This window comes from Crotalus tigris, unplaced genomic scaffold, assembly GCF_016545835.1.
Source record: "Crotalus tigris isolate CLP2741 ecotype Arizona unplaced genomic scaffold, ASM1654583v1 scf7180000017881.257975618366:2651188, whole genome shotgun sequence".
Taxonomy (NCBI): Eukaryota; Metazoa; Chordata; class Lepidosauria; order Squamata; family Viperidae; genus Crotalus; species Crotalus tigris.
Genome location: NW_024096698.1, coordinates 2,283,179 through 2,305,251, shown reverse-complemented (window position 1 = coordinate 2,305,251; position 22,073 = coordinate 2,283,179). Strand labels below are relative to the sequence as shown.

General features: G+C 36.7%; 1 protein-coding gene across 4 annotated transcripts in view; it reads left to right on the top strand.

Annotated features, from left to right (window-relative positions):
- TSHZ2 (teashirt zinc finger homeobox 2) overlaps nucleotides 1-22,073 on the top strand; it is a 384,615-nt gene that overhangs the window by 247,853 nt on the left and 114,689 nt on the right. For 3 of the 4 annotated variants that reach the window (XM_039343950.1, XM_039343953.1, XM_039343951.1), the window contains exon 2: nucleotides 3,640-6,715. In XM_039343950.1, coding sequence (XP_039199884.1) covers nucleotides 3,640-6,707 — 3,068 coding nt within the window. In that variant the 3' untranslated portion in view covers nucleotides 6,708-6,715. Of the gene's footprint in view, nucleotides 1-3,639; nucleotides 6,946-22,073 lie in introns of those variants that run through there. The other variant, XM_039343949.1, reaches the window with a different exon arrangement.

Sequence of the window (22,073 nt, the reverse complement as noted above, 5' to 3'; positions counted from 1 at the left end):
GAGAGAGCAATAGGGAGAGGGAACATTTTTTATTTTACAGTGCAGTTTAGATTAAGTTATGTCATAAACGCAGTGCTGATATCCAAGGTAAATTGGTCTTAAAGCTGCTTTTTTCTTCAAAAAGCAACTGGACTGTTTTTTTTTTCCTTGAGGAAGAAGAAGAAAACATTTCGCTTCTCCTCCAGAAGCTTCATCAGTTCTGATTCAGAATATGATGAAGCTTCTTGGATGAGAAGCGAAACATTTTCTTTCTTGTTCCTCAAGGAAAAATACAGTCCAGCTGCCTTTTGAAGAAAAAAGTACCTTTGAGACAACTATGATCTGAATGACTGAGAATCTCCACCAACAAGATAAATCAGCATTTACCTTTGGTTTGCCCTTGAGTAGCATTCATGGATGTTAATTTGTTTTAAAACCTGCTGCCATAAAGTTGACTGGTACTACGTTAAGGAACTGTGATATATCATCCCCTTCTTTGGACTGGCACAATCCACATTTTGGAGTTTAGCCATACTACTCCATTGGAGACACTTAAACCAGATTACAGCATATCCAAACATAAGAATCTTTGTAGAATTGGAAAACAGAGTAGCTGACCTCTTGAATTAAAAATAATGGATCAATGATCTCAGTGATATTGAGATACTGCTTGATTCATATGGTATATTTGGTTTTCTATTGTGAAATTAAATATGGTATTTATAGATGTCTCGTATCTCCTTACAAAACATGCTATGGTCTACTTTTTTTAACACAATATTTTTAACACAGCATTGCCTAGGATTGAGCAAGCTTTCACGATGAAACCTTTTAAATGTTCTGGAATGTCAAAGGGCAACTAGCATTTTGTAAAGAATGACCCCAATATTGGAAAGTGTTTTTCTATATCTAGATTGTCCTTGCTCAAGAAATATATTTTGTATGAATAAACTGATTGCACAAAATGGCCTTAATTTGTGTACTGAAAGGGTTGCAACTATGTTTTTTTTTTAAAAAAGAAAGATGAAAGTTGTTTTATCAGAAGCTCTTTTACTAATCAAGCGTTCTGATGAATTAATCTCCTGCATTTCAATTTATGTGACAATTTCCATATGGTAGAACCTTAAGGAAATCATTTGGAGGGCTCTCTGCACATTCATTAACTACTGTGAGCATCTGTATTTTAAAGGCTGCCTTAAAATACCAAAGCAAATGAATATTTTTTTTTTGGGGGGGGGGAAGAGTGCCTTAAAATATATATGTAAATATACAATCAGGTATTTCCTTCCTTCCTTCCTTCCTTCCTTCCTTCCTTCCTTCCTTCCTTCCTTCCTTCCTTCCTTCCTTCCTTCCTTCCTTCCTTCTTTTATAAAGCAAAAAATTAGTTGCATTCTAATCTAATAATAATAATAGTAAAGTTGGAAGGGACCTTGGGGGTCATCTAGTCCAACCCCCTGCTCAGGCAGGAAACCCTATACCATTTCGGACAAATGGCTGTCCAGTCTCTTTCTTAAAAACTTCCAGTGTTGGAGCATTTACTGCTTCTGGAGGCAGGTTGTTCCACTGATTAATTGTTCTCACTGTCTGGAAGTTTCTCCTTAGTTCTAGGTTGCTTCTCTTCTTGATTAGTTTCCACCCGTTGCTTCTTGTCCTGCCTTCAGGACAAGTTTGATGGAATTCAGTTGTTTGATGGAATTTTTGATGGAGCCTTCCAATCTTTAGTTCATGTTGTGTGTTCATTGCTAACACACAAGGAGTTTTAAAAACAACAAATCTCTCAGTACTACCTTTGTAAAGGTTATAGAACACATGTCAAAACCTAGTTAAAAAGGGTTTTCTTTTTCCCCTGTATTGTGAAGCAGTAGTTAACATTGGCTATTATATTTACTTTTTTTTAACTGGTTCACTTAAGAGAACATAAAAAAAAACCATGAGGAAAGAATAGTACAAAACACAAGAGAAATGTACCTATAGGTAGTCCTCAATTTACAACAGTTCATTTAGTCACTGTTCGAAATTACAATAGCACTGAAAAAAATGACTTATGACTGTTTTTTTCACAGTTACAACCATTGTAGCATTCCCATGGTCCGATGATCAAAATTCAGATACTTGGAAACAGGCTCATATTTATGATGGTCACAGTGTCCCAGGATCATGGGATCCCCTTTTGTGACCTTCTGACAAACAAAATCAATAAGGAAGCCAGATTCGCTTAAGTACCATGTTACCAGCTTAACAGCTGCAGTAATTCACTTAACAACTGTGGCAAGAAAGGTCATAAAATGGGGCAAAATTCACTTAACAAATGCCTTACTTAGGAAGGGAAATTTTAGGCTCAATTGAAGTTTTCATAAAAGTAAAGGAGATGAGTTAGATTTTAGATCAACTTAAAGTAATATCTCAGGAACCATCCCAAGTAATAAAAACAGTCTTAATTTTGGTAAAATTTTAGATTAGTCTAATGATGAAGCTGAAATTACAGATAAAATTAGCCTGACAAGTTAACAAGCTAATTTCCTAACTCATGCTTTGAGGATAGTAGGATAGCTTCTAATAGTTAAAATTGGGCAGATTGTATTGGCAGAGCGGGATTTCAGTTTATTCTAATCTTAACAAGTCCCAAATAGAAATTGCTAGAACATGATAGCCATTTAAAATTGGCAGTATTGAGTTTGACACAGCAGTTTGACTCTGTGGACTGAATCCAGATTAAATTAGTTTAATTTGAGACCCACTGAAATTAATGGACCAAAGTAATGATGATTTAACTAATGCCCCATTGATTTCAGTGTGAACTATGTGCAACTAAGATAAGATGGATTTAACCCAATATTCAGCAGATCCATATGTGACATATACAGCTAAATTCATAGAGGGATTTCCATCTAATTTTCCATGCAATTACCATCATTTATTCAAATTCCATGATTATTTGATGAACCCATGGCCATCTCCATTCAGGATGAGATACAGAATTATAACAATTTTATCCTTTATAAGCTGAATGAAAATCGTATAGTATTCATATGAGAATGAAGCACATTGGAATATGTTTTACAATTTAGGGATAAACTATTAGATCATACAAAATTTTCAGAGTAGAAGCTATGCAGAAAAATACCTTTTCATTGAAAAGATTTTTTTTATTTAAAAAAGTTTTGAGTACATTCTTATGAAAAAAACAGTAATTTACCAAATGGGTTTATTGTGTACAATTCTGTATAGCAGTCATTTGTTCTGTCATTTCAAGCATTCTGAATGGCTATCATATTGATAACATTGTTGTACCTGAAAATACGACTTAGAAGCAGGAATACTTTATTTGGCCAGCTGAAATTTTCTCAAGTGAGCTAATATCCATATGATCATGTAATTTTAATGGGCTTAATAGGATCTCAGATATTAATTTTTCTGACTGTTCCATTAAGAGGTGGTTAAAATTTGACTACTATTATTAACTCCAAATGTCTATAAGATATAAAGAATAATGATTATCTGCTAATAAAACCAAGTAGTCTTGCCGGATTTTTCACATCTTGTGCTAACAGTCCATAAAAATAGAAGATTAAGCAAACTCTAGTAGGGGAAGCAACTAGAAAAATGAATGTTCATTGTTTTTATTTGACCTATTTCACAGATGTTTATATTCCTTTTCAGGTTACGTCCAAGAAGATGATCTGAAAGATGAGGAAGACATAAAAGAAGAGGAAGAGGATGATGATGAGAGCAATTCAACGGCTCATCTTCAGGGTAGCAACGACCCTGGAACAGATGAAGAACATGAGGTGGGCCCTGATCCAAAAGGAAGCTTCAGCTACCAGAATTCCCCAGGGAGTCATGTCTCCAATCAGGATGCAGAAAACGAATCCTTGCTCAGTGATGCTAGCGACCAGGTGGCAGACATTAAAAGCCTCTGCTCCAAGGAGACATCAGACTCCAAAGGCAATATCCATCCCAAACATCCAACAGAAGCACATAGCTGCATGGATAAAATGACAGCTGTCTATGCTAATATTCTTTCAGATTCTTACTGGACAGGCTTGGGACTGGGGCTCAAGTTGTCCAGTTCTGATAAGAGGGGATGTGATAATAGAAATGGAGCAAGCAAAAGTGACTTTGATTGGCATCAGGATGCCTTGACCAAAAGCTTGCAGCAGAGTTTACCAGTCCGGCCACTCTCCAAGCCGAACCTTTTCAGCTCAGTCCAGCTGTACAGGCAAAGCAGCAAAATGTGTGGAACTGTATTCACAGGTGCTAGCAGGTTTCGGTGTAGGCAGTGCAGTGCTGCCTATGATACCTTAGTGGAGCTTACTGTCCATATGAACGAAAGTGGCCATTACCAAGATGACAACCATAAAAAAGACAAGCACAGATCTACCAGCTATTCCAAGCCCCGGAAAAGGGCCTTTCAGGACATGGATAAAGAAGATGCTCAGAAAGTTCTGAAATGTATGTTCTGTGGTGACTCTTTTGACTCTCTTCAAGACCTAAGTGTTCATATGATCAAAACAAAACATTACCAAAAAGTGCCTTTGAAGGAGCCGGTACCTACCATATCTTCCAAGATGGTAACTCCAAATAAGAAACGTGTGTTCGACATTAATAGGCCTTGCTCTCCAGATTCGACCACTGGATCGTTTGCCGACACATTTTCTTCTCATAAGAATGCCAATCTTCAGCTATCATCTAACAATCGTTATGGCTACCAGAATGGTGCCAGCTATACGTGGCAGTTTGAAGCTTGCAAATCACAGATTCTCAAGTGCATGGAATGCGGGAGCTCCCACGATACTTTGCAGCAACTCACAACCCACATGATGGTCACAGGTCACTTCTTGAAAGTCACGAGCTCAGCTTCCAAGAAAGGGAAACAACTTGTTTTGGATCCCTTGGCTGTGGAAAAAATGCAGTCGCTTTCTGATGCGTCAGCCACTGACAGCCAGCATTCGAAACCCTCCAGTAATTCATCAACTGATTCTACAGCTCCGGCTTCAGAGCTAAAAAAGGAAAGTAAGCAAAATAAATCTGAGGAAGCAAACAAAGATGAAAAAGTGATAAAAAATGAAGACTATGAAGATGTTCTTCAAAAACCACTGGACCCAACAATGAAATATCAGTATCTCCGGGAGGAAGATTTAGAAGATGCTTCAAAAGGTGGTGGAGACATTTTGAAGTCTTTGGAAAACACTGTCACCACAGCCATCAATAAAGCTCAGAATGGAGCACCCAGCTGGAGTGCGTATCCCAGCATCCATGCAGCATACCAGCTCTCTGAGGGAACAAAGCCTTCCTTACCGGTGGGATCCCAAGTTTTGCAAGTTCGACCAACAGTTAGTAATAAACTGAGGCCTATTGCTCCAAAATGGAAAGTGATGCCTATAGTACCCATGACAGCTAATCTAGTCCAGTGCAGCCAGTTGAAAAAAGAAGGAGACCCCAAGAAGGAAGCTCATAAGGACTACATTAAAGATGGCAACAAGACAGACATGATTCCTCCATATCAGAATGAAGGAGACTCTCCTCCTCAGGCTGAGATGTGTGTAGAGTCAAAAAAGTCAGAGCTAAGTCCTTTGAAGGAGGAATACAAGACAAAAGAAGAGGAGGAAAAAATAAAAACAAAGGATTCTGTGTCATCATCTCTCAGCAATGGATGCCCTACTGGGAACCACACTTCAGAGCTGCCTGGTTTAAATCCACTCAGTGCCCTGCAGTCTGTGCTGAACAACCATTTGGGCAAAGCAAATGAGCCTTTGCGACCTCAGTCAAACTCCAGCCCCAATTCAAGTTCAACGTCTTTGTTCCACAAACCAAATTTAAATATAAAAGAGAAGCCTGTTCTGTCTCCTGTGTCAACGCCAGCAAAACCTGCTAAAGTTACATCGAGGCATTATGTGTTTGAGAGCAACGATCAACCAATTGACCTGACAAAATCAAAGCATAAGAAAGGGGAATCTGTCCAGGCTCAGTCTTGTACTTCCCCACCTCAGAAGCATGCTCTGTCTGACATTGCAGACATGGTCAAAGTCCTTCCCAAAGCAACAACTCCAAAACCTGCTGTATCCTCCAGAATCCCATCAATGAAACTGGAAATGGATGTTCGGCGTTTCGAAGATGTCTCAACCGAAGTCTCCACTTTGCATAAAAGAAAAGGAAGGCAGTCCAACTGGAATCCTCAGCATCTCCTGATCCTGCAGGCCCAGTTTGCATCCAGTCTCTTCCAAACGTCGGAGGGTAAATATTTATTGTCAGATCTGGGCCCTCAAGAACGTATGCAGATTTCCAAGTTTACTGGGTTGTCCATGACTACCATCAGCCATTGGCTGGCGAATGTCAAGTACCAGCTCAGAAAAACTGGGGGGACAAAGTTTTTGAAAAACATGGATAAGGGACACCCCATCTTTTATTGCAGTGACTGTGCATCTCAGTTTAGAACCCCATCAACATACATCGGCCATTTAGAATCCCATCTAGGTTTCCAAATGAAAGACATGAACAAGCTGGCTGTGGAGCAGCAAACCAAGGTAGAGCAAGACATTTCCAGAATTTCAGTTCAAAGATCTCCTGAAACAATAGCTGGAGAAGAGGACACAGACTCTAAGTTCAAATGTAAGTTGTGCTCTCGGACATTTGTGAGCAAACATGCTGTCAAACTTCATCTAAGCAAAACACACAGCAAGTCACCAGAACATCATTCACAGTTTGTAGCAGAAGTGGATGAAGAATAACTCCTAAGGTATGCATGCCTTAACTGCAAAAGAGAGAAAGAAAAAGTGTTTTAATGTGATGTTGATCAAAGGAGGGCTCTTAAAGCACTTCTGCTTTATTTAAAGAAAATATTACCTTCCAAAATGCCAATTCCTTTCCAGACCTTAGCTTCTCTGTCTGTAACTGTTGCATGATGGGACAAATTTTGCATAGACAGCTGCTTCCATTAGCTTGTTTCCATGATGAAAAAAAAAAAAACCTTTACACATTGCATTTTTCCCAGTCATGTGCTCTTAAAGACAAAGAGTCCTCTTACTTGCTGTTGATACCACATTTCCTATTTAGCAAACTTAGCCCTCTAAAGCCTTCAATAGAAAAAGCAAAGCATGTGGGACGTTTCATTCTAATGATTCCCAATGAAATTGAGTTTGCTTATAGTATTTGAAGCAACTATATCCCCCTTTTGTCTGAGCACAACAGCAAGAGTCACTTCAAACTGATGTTTCAGTGCCCAGTTTTCAATAATAGGATTCCCTTGCTTAATTTTAATAACCTTATGAATTCAAGAGCCTTTTGTTCACATCCCCACCCCTCACTGTGAATTGCTGGTGAAATATGAAGCCTATTTTGGAGATTGCTGCCTAGAGCCTATGGATCAATAGGAACAATAATATTATCCTTTTTAGTGGGGGGAGAGATGTTAGGTTATTAAGAGAGTCCAAAAGTCAGTGATAGACATAATATCCTATGTGACATTTAGTCCCTGCTATCTCCAGGCGGTGTCTCTCATCAGATCATAGTTCTTAGAAAGTTATTCTCAACAGGCAAGGCTGAATTGTGTTTGCAAAGCTGTTGCCAGCCCAACAAATTTAAACAAATGTTTTCACCTCCAGATTTCACCAGGATGAGACTGGTTAAATATGCCCCCAATACACTCAAAAAACCCAATTTATAACCCTTAGGCTAAACTCCAAAACATATTTCTTCTTCTCTTTTTCATTTTCTTTACTTTGAGATCCCCTAATCTAGGATTAGATTAGGCAACATTTTTGGGCTGTGGGCAAAGAGTGATAGCATGTGGTAGGCACATTCACAAAATGGCTGCCATGAGAGATTTGACCTTTCTATAAAATGGCTGCTGTGAAAAGGATGGAGAATCCCATGTATCAATTTACTAGAAGGAAATTAGCACTTAGGTTCTTGTTGAACCCAAAGGTATTGCTATAAGTAATTATTATGCTAGAGCCTGGTGTTTTGCTTTGCAGCATGTTCATCTTCTATTAAATTTGTTTTATTAAAGTATGCCTTTTTTAAAGTTGGAGGGGGAATCAAGTGAAATAGGCAGCTTAACAGGGACCAAGAGGTGCAATTGTAGCCATGTCAGTATCCAGAAGTACAGGTAGTCCTCGACTTATGATCACAATTGAGCCCAAAATTTCTGTTGTTAAGCGAGATAGTTGTTAAATGAATTTGCCCCAACAATCACTGCAGTAGTTAAGTTAGTAACACAATTGTTTGGTTTCTCACTGACTTTGTTTGTCAGAAGGTCACGAAAGGGGGATCGCATGACCCCAGGACACCATGACCATCATAAATATGAATCAGTTGCTAAGCATCCATGACTTTGGGGGTGTTGCAATGATCATAAGTGTGAAAAATGGTCATAAGTCACTTTTTTCAGTCCCAGTGTAACTTCGGACAGTCACTAAATGACCTGTTGTAAGTTGAGGACTACCTGAACGCACTGATTATCCTGATTTAATAGTAAACAATTGGTGCTAAGCTGATTTGAAAAGTAGTATAAGTCTGCAGTCTGGTAAAAAGTACAGAGAAAAGCAATGTGAGTTATTGTATTTATTAAGACTGTCCAAATTTTCATTTCATCAATTCAAATTAGCAAACTTTTTGAGATTCAGTCTATGAACTTGATTCAGATTGAATCCAATAATCCAATCTGATTTGGGGGATAAAAAAGTTTTCTGCACATGAACAATCAGTTTTCTGAATCCAACTGACCCGATTCATCCTTTCAGACTTGAAACTTCACTGCATTGTTTAGACTGATTCAACAATTCAGATTGGATTGATCATATTATTAGACCCTATTTGCACAGGCCTAATATTTGTTACATTTTATAGCCCTTTCCTATGTCTGTTATGCTTTAGCATAAAATAAAAACCAATCAAAAATAAAACAGTAAAATATTGTAATAATAATATAAAAAATCTTGAATGTCAATTTCTCGCAATTTTGGTATTGTTCTCCAGGGAGAGATGCATATTATTCCCCTTCTTTGTATAAAACCTTGAAGCACAAAGAGAGAAAATACAAAATAATATACTTCCTCCTACTATGTGACTTCACCAAACCATACAGATAGTCCTTGACTTAGGATCATTTATTTAATGACCACTTGAAATTACAAAAGTACCGAAAAAATGATTCACAACTGGTCCTCACACTTATAACTGTTGTCAAAATTCAGGCATTTGGCAACTGGCATGTATCTGCAATGGTTGCAGTGTGGAGTGGACTCACATAGCATTTGCGACTTTCCCAGGGAGCTTTTCCCCCCCCCCAAAAAAAAAGTCAATGGGGAAGCGGGATTGATTAACGACTGCTGCAAAAAAGGTCATAAAATTGGGCTCACTTAATAACCGCATGGCTTAGCATTGGAAGTTCCAGTCTCAATTGCAGTCATAAGTCAAGGACTATCTGTAATGTGCCTGTAGACCCCCCCACACACACTATGGCTTCTGCAGGCTTTGGAAAGAGTGTGAGTTCTCATCATTTGCCTAGATTCCCAAATGCAACTGAGAACATGAACAAATTTTCCTTGCATGTTTGTTTGATGTTTGCCATCTACGCTGCTCTTCACATTCAGGGAGGGGGAAAAAAATACAGAGGTCTTTCATAATCTTCAATTTGATAGCTGTAATTTTTCAAAACTTAAATTCTCTCTGAAGGAAAGCTGAATCTGTCAAGTAGACCAAAGTTTATGTTATATGCGGAAAGTCTGCATTACAAAAAGCTTGGTTATTTAGTGATTCTTCTAGATAAATATATGGCTTCATAGATCCATTTGTGTAATAATAAATTTCTTTGTCATATACAAATGCACACAGAAGTCTCCCTCTTTAATTATTTTGCCTGATCTGAATGCCCTTTGAAGCTTCTTTCTTTCTTTATAACAGGAAGAAACAAATCAGCATGTTTTTAAATAGCAACCTGGAGTGTAAAAATATGAACAGTGAGCTCATCTATATATATAACGATGAGCCCCTTTCTGGGGGAGATGGACAGTTAAGAAATATTATATAACCCTCTTTCACTACTTTGTAATCCCTTAATTCAGGGTAGAGTTGGGACGACTGGATGGAGCTGAGCATTTACTAGCTGGATGCCCTTTCTGATGCCTACAGGGAGTCACAGCGTATATTTTCTCTTTGCGCTCTTAGGCTACCTAGGATTGAATTCTCAACCTTCCGAGTGGGAGGTGAGCATCTTCACCACTAGGCCACCACACCTTCCTATATTCCAATTCTATCCTGAAATAAGGATTACAGGCTCACTTCTATATATGCATCACTTATATATGCATCATTTCTCTATGTATAGCTGAGTATCACTTCCTTATTTGTATGTTTGTGTGTATGTAGATATAATACATATGCAACTGATACCCAGTTTTTTCATTCCATGACTTTTTAAAAATAAAAATAATACAATTTTTATAGCCTGATAGATGTTGCAAGTTTCAGTGCTGAAACAGAGAGCAAGTAACTCCAGAATATACTATCTACTGCTTATATACATCTCCTTCTCTCGTTTATATATGAATAGTTTGATGCATACTTAATAAAGCCTACTTAGTTCCAAAACCTGACATTTGATGTTTGTAAATTAAGTACAAGCAAACCATCTGGATGTTCAAATAAATTTTGCATGATCATTTCAAAATAAACTATGCAAAATTCTGTGGGATTTAGATGCAGCCACTATTAGTAAGCCAGGCTGGGTTTCATGCAAATTACTCCCAGGAATATTAGGATTGGAACTCAATGTCAGCAAATGTGTAATCAGCAGCATTAGGTAAATGTTCTACAAGGGATGCATTTGTTGTGAAATCCTGTTCACAGTATGTGTGTGGGGGGGAGAGATCTTTTTTGTCCTATTAAATTTCACAGTTATGAAACATTTTGTCTGGATTTAATGTCAAGCATATAAAAGGTCATGTACACTGAAACCAGAAGGTGAAATACAAAAATTCAGGAACGCTGAACGCTGTTGGGTGAACAAGTTTGCTAGCTCAGTTTCATCTTTGTGTCAGTGAATTATCCAATTTATGCGCACAAAACAAAGTAAACAAGAAGAATCGCCTTCCACCGGTTTGAAGGCAGAAAACCATTACAATATATAAAATGGGAAAAGTCAGTGTGTACAAAAACACACTTATAGCCTCTTCTGAGAATTGTGCTGCTTTGTTTTTGTTTTCTATCCAAGATCCATGGAAATCACACACTGGTTCTGTATAATTTTTTTTCAAATGACAATGACATTATGTTCCAAGTTGTTCCTGGAAATCTGTGTAGAATCCCAATTGTGGGTATGGGTACCACAGCCCAAGAGTAGAGTTACCACTGATTAGAAAATAATATTTCCTGCTCCTACTCTTTTAGAGTAAAATCAATATGTAAAGTTCTCACAATATGGACATGAGAATCACTGCTGTTAAAGCTTCCTAATAAAAGCATGAAAGGGGGGATAAAAGAATTAGCAACTTCAATTGAAACATAATCATGCAAAGAAAGATTTTCCCCTCCCTAGATGGTACACATTTATCCAATGAGATAAATTCACAGTAGTTTAAAGCAATAAACTGACCAAGAATATCTAATATACAGTACCAATTGACCGAAGGTTGCTGTATGCAAAGATATGGTGTTGTTTTTAGATATTTAGCCAGTAAAACACAAAAATTAGGGAGGGGAGAATGTAAAATATAATAAAAAACATAAATCAAATTCATTTAAACATTTCATTTCTGGATATAGATTTTAGAACAGTTTTTCTGCATTATATCCATTTTTTTAAACACACACAGTAGTCCATTACTATTCTAGCAGACTTACTGGGTTTACATTTATCATTAAGGTTGCAGTTAATCATAGTAATTTCTGAGCAGCTTGATTCTGGTTTCCTGCCTGGGCAGGGGGTTGGACTAGAAGACCTCCAAGATCTCTTCCAACTCTGTTATTATATTGTATTGATTCCAATAGTTGAACTAAGACTGAAGCTTAATAAGATAACCCTCTTTTTTTTGTGCATTCAGAAAGAAATACCACCAAAGTTATGCACAGGCTCATAAAGCATTGAGATTTTTTACACAAGCTCTATTTTTTAGTGATTTAAATGCAAGATTGCAGAATTATTCTTTTGGATAACATATATAATATAATTCCCCCTCCCAAATAAATTTGTTCATTTCTTAAGTATCAAAATTATCTTCTCAATGAATTAAAAAAATGAAAAAAATGATTCCCCAATTTATGGTATTCTATATCTACATGACATCGCTCTTTTAATATCTTAGCAGCAACTGTAAATTGTAATTTCATTGTGGACTGATGAAATATTTTGAATATGGATTTTATAACTTTCTTTAAGCTAAAGTTCACATTAAGGGAAAATCAGGCTCCCACGTTTTGTTTTTTGCCCTTTCCTTGAAAATTGGAAATAAATAATAGGCAGTTCTGAAATTCTGATTTGTTTGTGAGTGTGTGTGTGAGAGAGAGAGATACACCTACATATACATACATTAATAAAAGATAAATATGAAAACATAGAAAGAAAAGCTAGAAGGAAAAATATACAAGTGAAAAAAGCAAAAGAAAATTAAAGAAGTGACTGGGTTTGTATTTATTCCATATCCTTAATATGGCACTTCTTATCTAGTGACTTTTAAAATCTATATTGATTTTAACTTTATTGTACACAAAAATCCATGCCACCCAAAGGTTATATTTTTCTAATTCTTACATTCTTTTATTTCTCAACAGTTCATACTCTTTCATCCAAATCAAAGACCAAGCCGTAAAATACAGTCTAAAATTTGGCAATCCCTTTCCTCCTCTTTCCTTTGCCTCTTGGATAATCTTATATTTTTAAACCTTGGTTTGTTCCCTTTATGAACCCCGTATAAATACAGATATATCTTTTTGCCCTTGGTTAAAAGTTACATCATTTTTCAAAACAAGTATTGTCAGAAATACAAATATCAAAAATCTTTTACCATCAAAAATCTTCCGAACAGTGATAATTATATTTTTTCTCATCTTAATGAATCTTTCTTAATTTCACTCTGTACCTTGACATAATTATTTTGAAATAGCATACAATGCATATTAGTTATACTGTTATACTGTATCAAACTAAAAAAGTATTTCACTTTTTTCTCAATATGTAAACCAGCTTTTGCAATCAATTTTTTTTAATTTTCCATTCTCATATTTTTGTTAGCATCTTTTTTCTCATTGTTAATTTTAAATCCAGCTAATACAAATTCCTTTAATTTTTCCAGTAATGTGTCTATTCCTTCCATAGGATTTTCCAAAATTAAAACCAAGTCATCCACAAATCCTCTTAGTTTATTTTATTTTTTTAACCTTCAACTATTCTCTCATCTTGTCTTACGGCTCTATTCAAAACTTTATGAACAAAAATGAATGGCAATGATAAAAGTGGACATCTTTGTCTTATTCCTTTCTATATTGTACAGGGTTTTGTCACCATAATTATAATTTATGCCATTTGTAAAGTATTATCAGTTTTATCCATTTAATAAAAATTACTTCAAATTCCACATTTCACAAGATTTAACAGAAAGTCCACTTCAACTTTAACTCTGTAGTCGCTTTCAACACTCCACACTTCTCCCCCAGGTCCTGTGAGTTTATTCATGAGGGGCTGCCCTCTGAAGTGTAAGTGGGTGATCTCACAGTTTCTCATTTGGAGAAGTTCTGCTGGCCTGCATTCACCACCCAACTACTAGTCTTTGCTCTGCCATCATCCCTGTTATGAATAGAATAGAATAGAATAGAATAGAATAGAATAGAATAGAATAGAATAGGGAATGGAATGGAATGGAATAGAACAGAACAGAACAGAACAGAATAGAATAGAATGGAATGGAATGGGAACGGAATAAAATAGAATAGAATGGAACGGGAACGGAATAGAATAGAATAGAACAGAACAGAATAGAATGGAACGGGAACAGAATGGAATGGGAACGGAACAGAATGGGAACGGAATAGAATAGAATAGAATAGAATAGAATAGAATAGAATAGAATAGAATAGAATAGGGAATGGGAATGGAATGGAACGGGAACGGAATAAAATAGAACAGAATGGAACAGGAATGGAATAGAATAGAACAGAACAGAATAGAATGGAACGGGAACAGAATGGAATGGGAACGGAATGGAATGGAATGGAATAGAATAGAATAGAATAGAATAGAATAGAATAGAATAGAATAGAATAGAATAGAATAGAATAGTCCACTATTTTCTCCACCCGAAAGTCCAATAAACATATCACTTCTATGAGAGCCAGTTTGGTTTAATGATTAAGGCACCGGGCTAGAAAACAGGAGATAGTGAGTTTTAGTTCCACCTCAGGCCTGGAGTCAGCTGCTTGACCTTGGGCCAATTCCTCTCTCTCAGTCCTTGGAGGAAGACGACAAGGGAATTTATTTTCTATTTCTGTAATCTTCCCAAGAAAATTGCAGGGGCTATCCAGGAAGTTGCCAGTAGTCAACACTGAATTATAGATGCATATACAAAATAAATAAACAAATAAAAATCAATCCTATCTTTTAGTAAATTCAAGTGTTTTTTTTTTAAAGGTAACAAAATATGCTAGCAAATATTCTAGTTACAAGCCTTTTTTTCAAATGCACTCATTTTGTGGCAGAGTCACAATTTACAAATAAATCTTGAGTAAACCTAAGACATTTAAAAGTATATAGTATTCTATGTATAATTTTAAAAAAACTTTTAACAGCACATTTGAGATTCTGAAAATTAAAATCCACATTTTAAAGCATATATACATTTAAAAGTATATAGTATTCTATGTATAATTTTAAAAAAACTTTTAATAGCACATTTGAGATTCTGAAAATAAAAATCATATTTTAAAACTTACTTGCTAAAATGAATATGAGCAAATTTGGACTTTTCTAAAGATATCTTGAAAGGGTCTTAAGATAATGCTGGATAAGTTGTCTTTTCTCAGAGGTATTTCCATTGTCCAATGCAATAGTAATTTATTCTTACTTTTAACTAGACCAAGTTTGGTGGGAGTATGTTTTTCAATCGAGAAAACTCTAAACATCAGAATGAGGGTATAAGATAATGAATTCCTTTTAGTGTTCAATTGTTTATAATGAATTCATTGTAGCGTTCAATTGTTTAGTATTTAAATGTATTTTTCTCTCATTCTAATTGACAGAAGAATTTACACTTCATCTTTGTGATGAAAATATATATATGCACACCAGGAGACTCAATATTTTAACTGTAATTCACTATTGAGTCTGTGAATATGGCAGAAATACCAAATCTGATACTTTCCTAGACCCATTTTTTAAAAAAACATATTGCTGTTTGTGGAATGTGCAGAGCTAGTCAAAGGCAACTTTTCAGGAGTAAAAATGTAGTTTGAAAGTTGAATTTGCAGAGAGAAAGAAACTTTTTGAAAATCTTGGTAAAATTCAAATGGGCAAAAATACCAGTTGTGTAATACAGCCATTGGTGGATAGTTGTAATCATACTTTGTTTCTGTATTTTTTTTAATTTGATCCAAGATAGCTTTCTTCTTCTACATTCTTACAATTTAATAACTGTCAATCTAGATATAACCCACATTTATAAGTATGAGGACTCAAATCTGCCTCAAAAAATGAGAATTGCTGACCAGGAAAATCCTTCTTGTCAGTGAATTCCAACTATATTATTCAAAACTGACCTTTCTAGTGACCTAACACGCTTTGCATATGCTCTCCAATACTCTTATTTCCCATATCGTACCTAAGACCAGCCATTCAAACAAAGGTTCTGAAGCTGAATACAAATTCTACACTGTTCAAAGCCAAGTATCTTTCCTAAAGCTTTCTTTCGGTAAGTAAACAGGCAGCTCTCTGAAAAGAATCCATTTGAAAATACGGATACCAGAAAAAGAAAGAAAGAAAAAAAGCATAATGATAAACAGGGGTGTTCCTCCCCCACCCATTTTTCCTTTGTCTTTCCTCTCTTTTTTTTTCTTTTTCAACCCATCAAGTTTAAAGATTCGATGGTTCATCTCTCCTACCACCCCCCACTATTCCCGTTTATAGAAGACAACTGACAACTCTGTGGTAAATGGAAGAAAGAGCCGAGCAGAACTAAAAATCCTCTAATGCATTGACACTAACGTGCCCTCTATTGTTGAAAATGAGCAGGCAATCATGAATGTTCATCAAATGACTCCTAATGCAGTTAAAGCATTCAGCTATAATTTCTCCTTGCATTTATAATTACTGTCATAGACTGCACACCTCACTGAGCAGATTAAAGCTATAAACTATTTAGCCATAGCTTTAAGATGAGGAACTTGATTTGTCTGGCAGCAGTTATTTGTTAGAAGAGCTTGACACTTCACATAAAAATGACTCGACTTGATGAAGAACAATGTGGCTTGAACAATGCAGAGGGTTTAAATCAGTCATTTATACCACACCCTGGAAGGATGGCAAAGCAATTTGTTAAATGATCTATAGGACACCCAGATAGCTGCTTGAGTTAAGTATACCCGAATTCTTCAAAAGACAGGACTTTGAAGGAAACGGTGCTTGGTATTTTGCTTCACCATGCCTGCTGCTGTTTTCCTAGCTATATTTTTTTAATGTACTTCTTTACCCTGAAGAATGTGGGTGAGAAGGTGGGCAGAAGTGAATATGACAAAGGCCTGCTAACAACACAACTTTAATGAAAGGAAACTAAGGGGGTGCTTATTATAATGATGAGGTAAATTGAAGGGTTAGAGAGAGAGGATTGTAACTAACTTAGCTTTTGGTGACTAGCATACTTTCACAATGGCTGCCACAAGTGGAACAATAACAATATACCCATTTCTTAGAAGACTAATTAGTGAAGTCGTTTCTACAGTATGTTATCTCCTCAAGCCACCAGGACATCTCCCTTCCACCCCTTTCTTTTTCTGAGCAGGTGGGCTCACTTCTGAACAAGGCACTATCTTGTTGAATTTCTAAGACTCAGGAAAACAAGATAATGCTGAAGGCTGGTGCTTTACAGTGGCCAGAGGAGATCAGGGGGTGTTCCCCCCCCATGATGAATTTAGATGTATGTGTGTCTCAGTGTGTTTCTGCTCTCCCCTCCTATTGCATTTGTGTATGCTGAGAAGCACAAGGGAGGTTTCCCTCTGCATCACATGACCAAGTGAATCACATGACCAAGGGCTAGAATGGAGCTATTGCCAACATTTTAAGCTATCTGGGACCTGGTGTTCCTTGGAGAGATCTTCCTCTCTAAGACCCAGTTGGATGCAATCCATTTTGCAACCCTTTTGCTGACTCTCCCTCCCCTCCATGGTCAGGGTTATTATATTGGAGAAGTAGGGGATATTTCTGGCTACATAGCAAGTTAAATAAGATTTTATTTTATAGAAATAATAATCATATTTGCAAAGGAAAGGAAAGTGAGAAAGTCTTATTACTCAGATGATCATACAAAATTGATCTGACAACTTTTATAAGAAATAACATATTATTTGACCCTTTTAACAGACTAGAATAACAGAAAAACAGAATAACGGAGTTGGAAGGGACAGGAAACCCAACACCATTTCAGACAAATGGTTCTCCAATCTATTCTTAAAAACGTCTACTGTTGGACCATTCACAACTTCTGGAGGCACGGATTAATTGTTGTAACAAAAAATTTCTCCTTAGTTCTAAGTTGTTTCTCTCCTTCATTAGTTTCCATCCATTGCTTCTTGTCCTGCCCTCAGGTGCTTTGGAGAATAGCTTGACTCCCTCTTCTTTGTGGCAACCCCTGAGATATTGGAACACTGCTATCATGTCACCCCTAGTCCTTTTTTTCATTAAACTAGACATACCCAATTCCAGCAACCGTTCCTTATATGTTTTAGCCTCCAGTTCCCTAATTGTCTTTGTTTCTCTTCTCTGCACTCTTTTTAGAATCTCAACATGTTTTTTACATCATAGTAACTAAAACTGGATGCAATATTCCAAGGCAGTATAAAGTGATAGTAACACTTAGTAATAGTAATAGTAGTAAAGTTGGAAGGGACCTTGGAGGTCATCTAGTTCAGCCCCCTGTGATCTTGATTCCATCCCTCTGTTAATGCAGCCTAGAATTGTATTGGCCTTTTTGGCAGCTGCAGCACACTGCTGGCTCATATTTAAGTGACTGTCCACCAGAACTCCAAAATGCCTCTCGCAATTACTACTATTGAGCCAGGTGCCACCTGTGCATTTGTCTTTTCTTGCCTAAATGTAGAACTTTTCATCATTGAATTTCACTTTGTTACATAGCACCCAATGTTCAAGTCTGTGGCAATCCTTCTGAATCTTAAGACTATCTTCTGGAGTGTTGGCTATTCCTGTCAGCTTGGTGTCATCTGCAAATTTGATGAGTTCCCCATCTGTCCTCTCATCCAAATCACTGATGAAGATGTTGAAGAGTACTGGCCTAAAATGGAGCCTTGGGGTACCCCACTGCATACTTCGCTCCATATAGATGCAGTTCCATTGAGGACTACACATTGAGTGTTGTTCGTCAGCCAGTTACAAATGCATCTGGTGGTGATGCTGTCTAACCCACATTTTTCTATTTGATCAAGTAGTAGATTGTGCTCTACTTTATCAAATGCCTTATTGAAGTCCAAGTAAATTATATCTACAGCATTACTCTGGTCCACTAATTTTGTCACTTTGTCAAATAATGTGATAAGGTTTGTCTGGCATGATATGTTTTTGACAAACTCATGTTGGCTTTTGGTTATGACTTTGTCTCTAGACGTTCGCTGATTCGTTGCTTGATTATCTTTTTCCAGAATCTTCCCAGGTATTGAGGTCAGGCTGATAGGTCTGTAGTTTCCTGGATCTATTTTCTTTCCTTTTTTGAAAATGGGAACTACATCAGTTCTTTTCCAGTCCTTTGGTAGTTCCCTGGTGCCCCAGGATCTTTGAAAGATATAGTTCAGTGGATCTGAGATCATGTCTGCCAGTTCCTTCAGAATCTTGAGATAGAATCTATCTGGTCCTGGTGATTTGAACTCATCTAGGATGAACAGGTGCTCACTTACTATTTTCTTGCCTATTTTAACTTGTATTCCTTATCTGTTTTTTACAGTACTCTTTTTGATAGGTTGAAATGTTTTTTCCTTTTGTGTAAAGACTGAGTTACAGTAAGCAGTTATACTTTCTCCCTGTTGCTTGTCACCTTCTTGCCACTTTTTCCCATTAATAGACCATTCATTCCCTTAGCTTTTTTCTTGTTTTTTAACATGTTGAAAGAAGCTTTGTTATTTTTAACTTTTGTCACAAGTCTTAGTTCATTTTGAGCCTTAGCTTTCCTCACTTCATGTTTGCAGGCTCAGGCTATTTGCTGATATTCTGCCTTAGTTATATGTCTTTCTACTTTTTATACTTACCCTTTTTTTCTTTTAATTTATTAGAGAGTTCTTTATGAAGCCATGTTGGTTTCTTTTGAGAGCTGTTATTTTTCTTCACTGGTTTTTTGCTAGACTGGGCTTTTATAATCTCACTTTTCAAAGTTTCCCAAGCTTCATGGATTGTTTTCCTCGAGGATTCTCATCCATGGAATCCTTCCCAAGCTCTCTCTAAGTTTATTGAAATTAGCTCTCTTAAAATCCAAGACTCTAGTTTAACTTTGTTCTATTGCTTGTGCTCGCATAATGTTGAATTCCAATATTGCATAATCACTCCCCCCCCAGGTTCCTGTAGCTTCAACACTTTCTATCATTTCATCTCTGCTAGTGAGAATTAAGTCCAATATGGCTGATCCCCTAGTTCCCTTCTCTACTTTTTTGGGAGACAAAGCTGTCTGCTAGGTTTGTCAGGAACCTGTTTAGAATAGAATAGAATAGAATAGAATAGAATAGAATAGAATAGAATAGAATAGAATAGAAAGGGACCTTGGAGGTCTTCTAGTCCAGCCCCCTGCTCAAGCAGGAAAACCTATACCATCTCAAACAAGTGACCATCCAGCCTCCTCTTAAAAATCACCAGTGATGGAGCACCCACGATTTCTGAAGGCAAGCTATTCCACTGGTTGATTGTCCTCTCTATCAGGAAGTTTCTCCTTAATTCCAAGTTGCTTCTCTCTTTGTTCAATTTCCAACCATTGTTTTATGTTCTGCCCACTAGTGCTTTGGTCAATAATGTGACCCCCTCTTCTTTGTGGCAGCCCCTCAAATACTGGAATACTGCTATCATGTCTTCCCTATTTCTCATTTTCTTTAGACTAGCCAAGTCCTGCAGCCATTCTTCGTATGTTTTAGTCTCCAGGCCTTTGATCATTTTAGTTGCTCTTTTCTGAATTTTTTTCCAGACTCTCAACATCTTTTTTGTGATATGGTGACCAAAATTGACTGCAGTATTCCAGGTGTGCTTTTATTAGAGTTTTATAAAGCAGTACTAATACTTCACGTGATCTTGATTCTATGTCTCTGTTTATACAACCCAGGATTGTATTAGCTTTTTTAGCTGCTGCTGTACACTGCTGTCTCATAGTCAAGTGATCGTCCATTAGGACTCCAAGGTCCCTTTCACAATTATTGTTTTTAATCCAGGTCTTGCCTAATCTGTACTTGTACCTTTGGTTTTTCCTGCCTAAATGTAAAACTTTGCTTTTCTCCACAATGAAACTCATTTTGTTGGATAGGGCCCATTGTTCAAGTTTGTCAAGATCTTTTTGAATCCTGAGTTTGTCTTCTGGGGTGTTGAATACTCCTGCCAGTTTGGTGTCATCTGCAAATTTGATGAGTTTCCCTTCAATTCCCTCATCTACGTCATTTATGAAAATATTGAAGAGTACTGGGCCTAAGACCTTTGATCTTCTACTTGGTGCAGAGTTTGTCTCCCAGTTGATGTCAGGGTAGTTAAAGTTCCCCACTGCTATTATGATGTGCTTCCTACATATCTTAGTTAACTGACTTGCTCTGTTTGATAGGGTGGCCTATAGTATACACCTATGGCAATGTCATTTCTTCCCCTTTTATATTGACGCAAATGCATTCAAGACAGTTTTCACCATTGTTGTGCTCTATTTCTATAGAAATGCAATTATTTCTTATATATATTGTGACTCCACTTACTCTTTTATTTGGTCTGTTTCTTTTAAACAATTCAAATCCCTCTAGGTGGGATTTGTGGGTTTTATCCCATCAAGTTTCCATAATGGCAACAATATCATATCTGCCATCATTTATTTGAATTTCTAATTCACCCTATTTATTCTTCATACTCTGTGCATTGATGTTTAACATTTGAGTACTTTTTGACTGACCCTGTGTTTACTTTCTACACAACCTGTTTTGTGCCTGAGTTCCCCTTTTATTATTAAATGATTTCTCACTGGCCTGTCTTGTTATTAAAAGTCTCCATTCCTAGAGCCATTGTTAAGAAATAGCTTGCATGCTTGGCCTTTTTTATAGGGTTAGAGAATGATGTCCCTGCTCAAGTGTTATTGGACTACAACTGTTGACATTGTCAGTCATTGGTTGTGCTGGATTTTGGGAGCTGGATATTCATTAGGTTACAGCAACCTCTGAAGAGCCACAAATTTATTACATTTAATAAATCAGAAAGATTTCTTCTAAGGAGTTCGAGATAGCATACATTGTTTTCCAATGAAACTCACTTTACTCTGGAATAAATCTTGAAATAGATGAGATTAATTTGGAATGACTGTTGCAAAGACATCTATAGAGTATAATGTCTGCATAGAGATTCTAACCTACATTTTTCCAGTGCTGGTCTGACACTAGTATACCACATGGTCTCCCATGTGGAGATCTACCACACCAAGAGTTATAAGATATTGCCAGCATCTCTGATAGCTGATTCTTAACCATTTGGCACCCAATGCCAAATCACTCTTCTTTTTCCTTCAATTATTCTAAGATTTTAGGATATAAAAGTTTTGTGGTTGTTAGGTTTTGGATTGTCCTTAGATAGGGTCTTGTAATTATTTTATTATTGTGAGGATGTTACTGCTTTTTGATAGCACTTTTATAAATCATTTAATATTGTCTCAATTGCCATCACTGGA